Raw genomic sequence first — 10,564 nt, 5'->3', positions numbered from 1 at the left:
TCTTTGCGCATTTTGGCACCGGACCCTGCAGGGAGACATTACACACTCCTTGCCCTCAGATTTCCATCTGCATAACTTGATTACATTTAGGCACCTCCTAAGAGTGCCGTCATTGGCTTGTCTTCTCAGTCTTGTGTGATGTTTGGCTCTGGGAAAGTTGGGTGACAACCAGTTTAGGCTCCATTATTCAGGTTGTCACCCGGCTTCCTGTGGTTCCTGGATCTGCCTCTTTATGACGCCGTGCCTCCCCCTGCTGCTGCTGCTGCTGCTGCTTCAGTTCAGGTGCAGCTGGATCTGCCCACAAGATACTACAGAATAAACATCAGCTTCCACATAGGACAGTGCAGCCTGCTCAAGCATTAGGCTGGGCTCGGTCATCCGATGGGTACTGTAATACCGCGCTGGGTATTTATATGCTGCTCTTTAACCCTTTCTGCCAAGACGGTCTTGCATAGTACAGCCCATGCACAGCCCCCACCCTCTCCAGAGGTTGCAATGCTTCTCCAGCTCACAGCTCAGGCTGTCGTGACATATCTGCGTTGGAGGCTGCAGCAGCACTGTCTGCAAAGGGGGGATTCCCTGGTCGCGTAACATGCCTGGCACCATCTCACCCTAATGTAAGGATCTGCAGCAGGAAGGGTGCCAGATGCCTACTCCCTGATGGCACCGTTCGTGTTTTTTATTTTTGTTCATCTCCAAGAAAACTTCCAGTCACCACCTCCCTCTTTCCTTGTTTGTAGGCTTGCACCTGACAAGAGCGGGGTCATCCTAGACATCAGCAACCTGAAAATGAACGAGCTGGAGACGGAGGTCCCTCCGCTGCCTCCAAGATACAGGTTCCGAGATCTACTGCTTGGCGATCAGACCTTCCAGAACGATGACAGGTAAGGGTAAAATACTGGAGATGGAATGACTGTAGATGCTGCTGGAGCTGTCCAGGGTGTGGACCTCCTAGAAGAGGGGTGAAAGGTAAGGTTGGTCCTGTGTGTGACGATTGGAGCTGTCCATGGTACTGAACGTCGACCGAGCCTTTCAGCCCTAGAAGAGGGGTGAAAGTTAAGGGTGGTCCTGTGTGTGACTGTTTTGGAGCTATACATGGTGCTGGACCTTCTAGAAGAGGGGTGAAAGGTAAGGGTGGTCCTGTGTGTGACTCTATTGGAGCGGTCCATGGTGGTGAACGTCAACCGAGCCTTTCAGCCCTTCTAGAAGAGGGGTGAAAGGTAAGGGTGGTCCTGTGTGTGACTCTTTTGGAGCTATACATGGTGCTGGACCTTCTAGAAGAGGGGTGAAAGGTAAGGGTGGTCCTGTGTGTGACTCTTTTGGAGCTATACATGGTGCTGGACCTTCTAGAAGAGGGGTGAAAGGTAAGGGTGGTCCTGTGTGTGACTCTTTTGGAGCTATACATGGTGCTGGACCTTCTAGAAGAGGGGTGAAAGGTAAGGGTGGTCCTGTGTGTTACTCCATTGGAGCTGTCCATGGTGCTGAACGTCAACCGAGCCTTTCAGTCCTTCTAGAAGAGGGGTGAAAGGTAAGGGTGGTCCTGTGTCACTATTTTGGAGCTGTCCATGGTACTGAACTTCCACCGAGCCTTTCAGTCCTTTGAGAAGAGGGGTGAAAGATAAGGGCGGTCCTGTGTGCCACTATTTTGGAGCTATCCATGGTGCTAAACTTGTGCCGAACCTTTGTCCTCATAGAAGATGGGTGAAAGGTAAGGGTGGTCCAGCGTGTGACTATTGGAGCTATGCATGGTGCTGGACCTCCACCGTGCCCTTCAGCCTGGCACAGAGCATTCTTGAATACATCCTGGTTTAACATTTGTCTCAGGGCACCTCTGGTTTACCGAGCAGAACTTTATTCTGTTACGCATTGTACACAATCCCTCAAGTTGGTCTGGTAACATTGCTAGTGCTCACAATGAGTCTTAGGACTGCCGTCTTGGTTTTAGGTTTGATTGTTAAAGTTGTGTGGTGGCGCTGATGATTAATTCATAGGATGGTTTGAGATGAGGTTTGATTTATTGCTCTATTTTGTTCTTGTTGATTTGTATTGTTTGTGATTTTTGCCATGACTATTTAGTAACTCTTCCAGTCCCGCATTATATATATTCCTTCCAATTGGGCTTGCATGGCCTCGTATACACACCTGTAACATTGTCAGCGCTTATAAGGAGTCATTTGAGTTAAAGTTGTTTGGTGGCGCTAATGATTTATTCATTTTTCACTTAATGAGGTTTCTTCACTGCTTTATCCTGAATGTGACAAAGCGTGGCACTGGTCTGTGTGATTGCACTGTCGGGGTTTTTAGGGTTTATGTCTTCTTGTTGGGTTGTATTGTTTACGTGATTTTAGCCATGACTTGTATGTAACGCTTCGTGCCCTTCTTTCTATACAATTCCGCTATCTGGTCTGACTTTATCTCCTATACACACGTGTAACATTTTCAATGCCCATAATGAGTCATATGATTTCTTTTCTGATTTTACGTGCAAATGTTAAAGTTGTATGTTGGCGCAGATGATTTAATTTAAAGTATGATTTGATATGAGGTCATTCTATTGATCTATCCTGAACACTACCATTCTCCACAGTGCAGTCATATACACCGCTGCCACTCGATGGCGAATTGACTGGCGGTGGCCTGTATGACCGTATCGTGGAGATTCCTAGTGTTGGGTTGTATTAATATGTAAAAACATAGACTAGAAGAATTCCTTGCAGATTGAGTCAGATGGAGCAAGATCATAGTCCACTAACATCTGTAGAGTGCAATAGTTCTCGTTAATGTTGTCAGATGACGCAAATGTTGCCGTCTGCACGTTGCAGAAGTGAAAAGGCCACACTTAATGGTCCAGATTTACTAATGTCTCGCCTAGAATCTGTCTAAAAAGTCAGGTTTTCTTTTTATATTTTTTTTCAACGTGCTTAAAAAGGAGGCAGTGCCTAGCAGAAAGAGAGTGTGGCTTAAGATGCCCACCAAAATTGCACTACAATTCTGGCATAAAATTTATTTTCAAAATAGAATCGTGTGTTCCCCTGCACCAGGGGCTTTGCTAGGGTCTCAAAAGATCCGGGGCCCAAGCCCCAATAAATATGGCCCAGTTCTCTAAGTTGTCCCCCACACACAGCATTTTGCTGTACTTGCTATACAGCAGCACATACCTCTGACATCCAGGGCCTCCAGGTGACGTCTCCCCCGATGTAGATCTTCTCTGTCATCATCTTCTCCATTCGGTCCGTACAACTTCTCTCAGCCGCTTCGTCTCTACAGAGTGTGACACACAGACATCTTAGCTTCCTCACATTTCTATCATCATCTCTGAACCTGGAGTCCCCACAGTGTTATCCTGCTGCTCGCTGTGCCACCCAATACCCCCAGATACTATCCTGAAGAAAAATTTGTGCCCCCATAGTAATACTGGCCCCTACAGTGTCCCCAACCGTGATAATGCTCCCCAAGAGTGCCCCCATTAGTAGAATAGCCCTCCAGTATTAATAATGCCCTCACAGAGCCCCCAGTAGAAATAAGGCCCCCCTATTGTTACCCCAGTGGTAATAAAGCTCTCTACAGACCCCTCAGTAGTAATAAGGCCCCCATAGTGCTCTTAGTAGAAATAATGCAGATCTAGAAGTCCCTCCAATAGAGCCCCCAGTAGTAATAAGAACGCCTATAATGTCCCCTGGATTTGCAGTGCCCCCTGTAGTTATATTCCTCCCTCCACCATACAGTCCCATGTAAATAACATCACACGATCTCTCCTGCTCCCTCCAAAATACAGTCCTATGTAAATGACATCACTCCCTTCAGCCCCTCCAACATACAGTCCCATGTAAATAACACTATTTCCCTCCACCATAGAGTCCATGTAAATAACATCACATCATCTCTCCAGCCCCCTCCAATATACAGTCCCATGTAAATAACATCACATTCTCCCCAGCCGCCTTTAACATACAGTCCCAAGTAAATATCACTCCCTCCCTAGACCCCTCCAACATGCATTCCCATGTAAACATCACCCCCACAACGTTCAGTCCCATGTAAATAACATAATTCCCCCCCACCAGCCACCTTCAACATACAGTCCCACGTAAATAACATCGCCCCCTAAACATTCAGTCCCATGTAAATATTATCACTACCTCCCTCAGACCCCTGTAACATTCAGTCCCATGTAAATAACATCACTCCCTCCCAAGGGCCACCGTCAACAAACAGTCCCACGTAAATAACATCACTGCCTCCCCCAGACCCCTCCGACATGCAGTCCCATGTAAAGAACATGCCCCAGCCCACTCCAACATACAGTCCCATGTAAATAACATCCCCCAGCCCACTCCAACATACAGTCCCATGTAAATAACATCACTCTCTCCTACAGCCACTATCAACATACGCCCTCTCCTACACTGGTCACATGATGGTGACATCATCACAGGTCCTTCTCAACCACTGACTGTTTTACTGGTCACATGATCTGTGATGTCACCACAGGTCCTTCAGCTCTTGCAGTGCATTAGATTCAATTGTATTGCCTTCCTGAGGACAGTAATACAGTTGTATCTAGCAGGCAGGACATTCGGGGCCTGGGACAAAACATCAGGGGCCCAGGCCCCGAATGTTTTAACCTAGCAACGCCCCTACCCTGCATCACATCTATCATCCAGCCTGAGCCCCTGGTATAAATCTGGTGGTGGTCTAAGCTGACGCGATCTACAGGCTTAGTAAATCTGCCCCACTGTGTCAGTCAATGCATTCCTATTAAAAGCACACAACTTCTACCGGCTTTGTCACAAAATTTGCGTCGCTATCAAGATTTTTTTCCACGTGACTAAATTCCCAGTGCATGCCAGATGTATGGTTGAATTATATTGTCTTGCAATATTTGTCATTGTATATTACTGCACCGAATATACGCCGTCCTCTCCCAAGAAACTGGGACCCGCACCTATCCTACATTTGTGGCATAACCTAGCCATATACCACCAATGTTTGAGATGACACAACCCCTTTAAGTAAATAGGGCTGAGCTGCAATACCAGGCATGGCCAGTAGACGAGAGGGGCTCTGTTTCTGGAATAACTTTTTATTTTTTTCTCTCCCATTTTATTCTACCTCTTTAACATACCTCTATATCCTTTCTCACTCGGTTAGTAATGCTTTGGTGGTTAAAGGGTTAATCTCAATGCAGTGAACAGATTCGGCGCTGTTATCGTGTCATTCATATTTATAAGCGGTGACGCAGCCGTTGGCATTTCCCTTTAAGCGCGGAGGCTGAGGTGTAAGTTAATGCATCAGGGTAATAATGGGAGCAGCAATTTTCTTATTTTTCAGATGCAAACCTTTAAAATCAAGGTAATTATTGGAAAGTATAAAACCTGTATAATGTACAGGGCGCGAACAGAAAGGCTTAAAGCCGGCACCGCACCTCACTGTGGATTGTTAGCGTCTTAAAGGGTCTGTACATGTAAAGTACCTTTTTTATATGTACATTTTTTGTACAGAATAATTGCAATACAATTCTTCTCCGTTATCAGCCAAGGGAGGTGTTCACCTAACGGACAGCACTGGACTCAATAAGACATACGCAAAGTGTGAACCGTGAGCTAATTGCTATACCATAGAGCTATTCTTCTCAACTACCCTATGTATATGCATGCTCGGCTTGGCTGAGCATGCATGTGTTCTGAATAGGGTGAGGGGAGTGAGCCACTGGCAGCGGCTTGTATCCCTTCAGAACAAAGGACTGGGCATGTGGAAATCCAATGTCAAGGTGTATATATTAACCCCTTAGTGACAGCATATTGGCCATAGGCTAGGCCGCCACCTGTTTGCCGTGGCCTGGTCCAAGTGCTGCATATGTCTTCCGTGCAGTGATGAGGGATCCTGCTCTAACAACCAGAAGTGCCGATCCGGGCCGTTTAACCCAATTGATGCCGTGGTCAATAGCAGCTGCGGCATCTAAGTGGTTTAGGGGGAGGCATCTCCCTCTTTCGTGCATTGGCACACCCACGAATGAGACCTAATGAAGGCCCAAATGCCTACCTGCAGTGTATGCCTTGTCAGGCTGAAAGTGGCTGTCAGTATAGTACTGACAGTATAATACACTGTACTACATAAACAGTACAGTGTATTATAGAAGCGATCAGAAGATCGCCTGTCAAAGTCCCCTTGTGGGACTAATAAATTGTAAACTAGAGATGTAATAAAGTTTTTCAATGAAAACTGTTGCAAACAAAATCCCCACTGCATATTTGGTATTGTCGCGTCCGTAACGACCCGCACTATATAATTATCTTGAAATTTATTCTGCACGGTGAACACTTATTTACTGCAAAAAAATAAAAAGCAATGAAAAAGTGTTATTTGTTCCAAAATGATGCTAATGAAAACTACAAGTCATTCTGCAAAAATTCACCAATCAGATACTGATGACCTACTATACCTTGTGGACAGGTCCTCAATATCAAACTCCCAGAAAACCCCTTTAAACGAAGGTAGTAAATGGTCTTCGACCTTAGGAGTTGGTGTGATATGTCTTTACTTCTGAGACACTAGGTTATTGCTGCTTACGTGAAGTATAATCTTGGGGACAGAATCAGAATATTTTGCCTGCGGCGTCTGTTATGATGGAGACAATTCCCTGGGCACGCTGCTATAGCGATCAATTAGAGTGTAAATGAATAGTGCAGATCTCCGGTGAGGTGCTGGATTGCTGCCTCTGCAGGCTCTCGATGGCTGGCGTATCTGGGATCTATTTCAAGAGACAATCAATAACGTTCTCATCTCCAAGCAGTCAACACATGTCTATAAGCTGAACCCCCCCCCCCCCCCCGAGATAATACAACTTGATCGGCTCAGTAGTTGACTTGTTAGAGAAAAAGTTGAACTACCCAAGAGCTGTTCTTCCTGTTGGGACCATATCAAGCTATTTGGAGGTAAAGTGTTTTTGGTCTCTTACCGTAAATCAAGTGTAGGGGATGTGGGGACAGGTCATGTGGGCCTTCCTGTGCCCCAACTTTTTCAACTCTTATGACAATCTTACAATCTGATGGACTTTGTAGCGTCTTACAGTGGTTCTTTATATGTTCTATTGGTCATCCACGTCTTCCTTCATCAACCACCATTCTGAGCATCATGGTCTGTCCTAGTGATCTGTCTTGTGTCCTAGCGATACGTCCAAAATGAAATAAAGTCCCTTCAGTATGGTGGGTGGCGGGTTGGGCAGGTGCGTGAGTGAATGGGTAGATTAAGGGGTGAGTGGTTGTATAGGTTGGCTGATGGATAAATGGGATGGGTGAATATGTTGGTAAGTGAATAGGTTGGGTGGGTCAATGGTCGGATGAATGGGTCAGTGGTTGGATGAATGGTTTGGGTGGTTTGATGGGTGACTGAATGGGTTGGGTAGGTAGATGTATGGCTGAATAGGTTTGCGGATGAATAAGTGGTGGAGGGGGGTGGGTGAAAAGGCTGATGGGCAGCTAGGTTAATACACTGTACTGTTTATGTAGTACAGTGTATTATACTGTCAGTGCTATACTGACAGCCACTTTCAGCCTGACAAGGCATACACTACAGGTGGATGGGTGGGATAATAGGAGAGCGATGGGTAAGTGGCTGAATAGGTTGATAAGTGTATCTGTGGGTCAATAGGTTTTGGGGCAGATGGGTCAATAGGTTTTGGGGCAGATGGGTCAATAGGTTTTGGGGCAGATGGGTCAATAGGTTTGGGGGTAGATGGGTCAATAGGTTTGGGGGCAGATGGGTCAATAGGTTTTGGGGCAGATGGGTCAATAGGTTGGTGGACAGATCTGTGGATGAATAAGTTAGTGGGTAGATGGGTGCGTAGATCTGAGTGGGCAGTTGAATAGGTTGGTAGATACATGGGTGAGTTGGTTCAGCTGGGTGAGTGATAAGGGTTGGTGGCTATATGATAACCTCTCCTCCAGGATCTGGATCACTGCGTAGCTCCTTTTGAGCACAACATCATGGAAGAGTTTTGCCAGAAGTCTCCTCGGACGTCGGTGGCTTTTGAATAAACACAATTTCTTGTCTGATCGATCTGGAGGATACGTCTCTGGAGATGCCTCCTAAACTTCCATAGTTCTTACCACAGAAAGTGGGATTACATCACTGCGCATCCGCTGCAGCCGCCATCACAGCTCCAGTTATCTGGATCCATTAGTAATTCTGCTTGTAAGAGGAAGGTACAGTAATTAGTGTTTTTAGATATTCATGTGTCTTCCTTCCCCATTTCTGCCGATTTGAACCTGGATCATTAAAGGGTTCTGGTTATCAAATTCAGTACCGTGGAGCTGCAGGAGTCTTGGCGTTGGGACTGTAATACAGACCCCAAAATGCACCCACATTACAGATATGGGAAGCTTTACTTGCCTTTCAGGGTCTGTGAAAAGCGACAACTCTCTAGGTGTTGCAATGGCCGCTCCGAGCTTTTTTTTACATCATGAGTCTGAGGAAACTGACTGAAAACCCCCCGTGTGAGCTGTCATATTAGCTGTCACCCAGCTTTCCCAGAAACAGATATTCTACAGGTGACTTGTATCAGGGGCGACAGATAAGCGGGTTATGGATCCATTACATTGCCATTAGCTTCACTGCTCCTTGTATCACTTCCTGTGCTTGTAATTGCTGATTATGGCGCTTGTGCAGGTAACGGCGGTCATGTTTTCTCAGGCGCACAGTGGCAGCACAATTTATGGCTACAGAGTAAATACTGGGACGCAGGCAATTATCTCTGCAGACAGATGTTTGATAATCCGTTCTGTTATATTCAGACCATTACCTGCCAACAGAAACCAGGAGGGGAAGTTGTGAAATATCACTTTATTATGGGATGTGTTATTTCAGTCAGCTGATCGGTCACATCGGCCATAGCATTAAAGGTGAAGAGAACAGCCTTGATTATCTGGGTACAATGGCTCCCGGGGGGATATATTGGGCAGCAAGGTGAACCATCCGTTCCTGACATGGATGCTGGAAGCAATGAGCAAGCGGAAGGATCTGTGCGACGTTGAGGAGGAACAAAGTGGGACCGTTTGGTCAGATCAGCTCCAAAACGACAGGTATGGTGGGGTGGTCCTGGTACCTACCAAAAGTGGAAGGTCAACTGGTGATTTGCTTGTGGTTGACGTGGTCCTGGGTGCCAAAGCGGAAGAAGTTGGTTTGGGCAATGTTCTGCTGCAAATCATGTGGATGTGACACCTACCGCCTACCGAAACTGTTGTACAGGCAAGTATCCCTCTTCATGGCGGTGCCCTCTTTTAGCAGGATAATGCCCTGGCCACATTGCAGATACAGTGCAGACAAGGGCGGATGGACCATACACCCTTCAGGAAAATCTAATGGTGGGCTGATGCCCATGTAAGCCGTGTACCGGGTTGGGCTCCCCAGGATACAGCGAAGTCACGAACAAGGAAAACAACTTCACCACCAGCTTTTGCCAAAACAGAATTTTACTTAAACGTGGTAATGAACACAATAAATTTACATACACGGGCTAGTCTGTGGTGCAGCACAACGGCTTACAATCTTACAAAGCTCTACAGTATTCCCCCTCCCATAACTGGTCTTGTAGCACGTGCCTGAGTATTCCTCCTGAGCAAAACGTCAGCCTGGCTTGAGTTTGTGGGAAGTTTATCAGCTTTCCAGTGTGAAATGTCACTTTAAATTATGAGTCCTTGCAATGAACAATAGCAACACTTGTGGCCTGACGCAAACAGAGCCCCTATCTAACTAACTACAGGCCTGGTCTCAGTCTCTAGGCGTCAACACTGTAATGAGGTGCGTGCACGATCTTACCGACCCGGGTCTGCTCTGCATCCGCTGGTGACTCTAAACAGAATAACTGCCTCTCCAACAAGCATGCGGTCCCGCAGTTTATGTAGCGTTGCTCCTTAGCTCTCATCAGCATTCCTGGAAGCAATTCTCGTTCCTCTGGACAGGATCGGCGTCTTGGACACGATCGGCTTCACTTAGCTGCAGCTCTGGTCACTGAGGGATGCTCTCACACCTGGATGCCGTTGGACCCTATGCTGACACAGTTCCTCAGTCTCTGCTCCCTCTAAGATGGCTGCTCCCTCTCTCTTCCTCTTCACGCTGGGTTCAGACCTGAGCGTTCGCGATTGTACGGGCGTTTGCAATCGCGCATACAGAGACAAGCGAACGCCCATTGTCGCGCGTTCCCGCTGAAGTCTATGTACGGGAACGTGCGACAAGACGCCCCAAAGAAGCTCATGTACTTCTTGGGGCGTCGGGCGTTTTACAGCGCGTAGGAACGCGCTGTAAAACACTCAGGTCTGAACCCAGCCTCAGTCTCTGTGTAACTCCATCTCTCATGAATATGGACATGTATGCAGTCTGTAGCTGTGTTTAGGAAACAGCGGCATCTTGTGGTCAAACAGCAGAATGTCAGTCCACATCATTTAATTTAAAGGGCTTCTGTCACCCCACTAAACTCTTCTTTTTTTTGGGGGGGGGGGGGTACTTATAATCCCTATACTGCGGTATATCTATTCATTGTGTTATTAATAATTTTCGTTCTGTAGAT

At 46.7% G+C, this 10,564-nt stretch overlaps 1 protein-coding gene across 1 annotated transcript in view; it reads left to right on the top strand.

Annotated features, from left to right (window-relative positions):
* The first annotated feature begins 784 nt into the window (after positions 1-784).
* The window catches only part of KCNT1 (potassium sodium-activated channel subfamily T member 1), a 192,007-nt gene continuing 182,227 nt past the window's right edge, over positions 785-10,564 (top strand). The window contains exon 1 of the mRNA XM_044268511.1: positions 785-884. Coding sequence (XP_044124446.1) covers positions 790-884 — 95 coding nt within the window. The 5' untranslated portion in view covers positions 785-789. The remainder of the gene's footprint in view (positions 885-10,564) is intronic.

The sequence above is a fragment of the Bufo gargarizans genome, chromosome 9 (genome assembly GCF_014858855.1).
Source record: "Bufo gargarizans isolate SCDJY-AF-19 chromosome 9, ASM1485885v1, whole genome shotgun sequence".
Classification (NCBI taxonomy): Eukaryota; Metazoa; Chordata; class Amphibia; order Anura; family Bufonidae; genus Bufo; species Bufo gargarizans.
The sequence above is the reverse complement of the archived record's forward strand: the minus strand, read 5'-3'. Positions and strand labels throughout refer to the sequence as shown.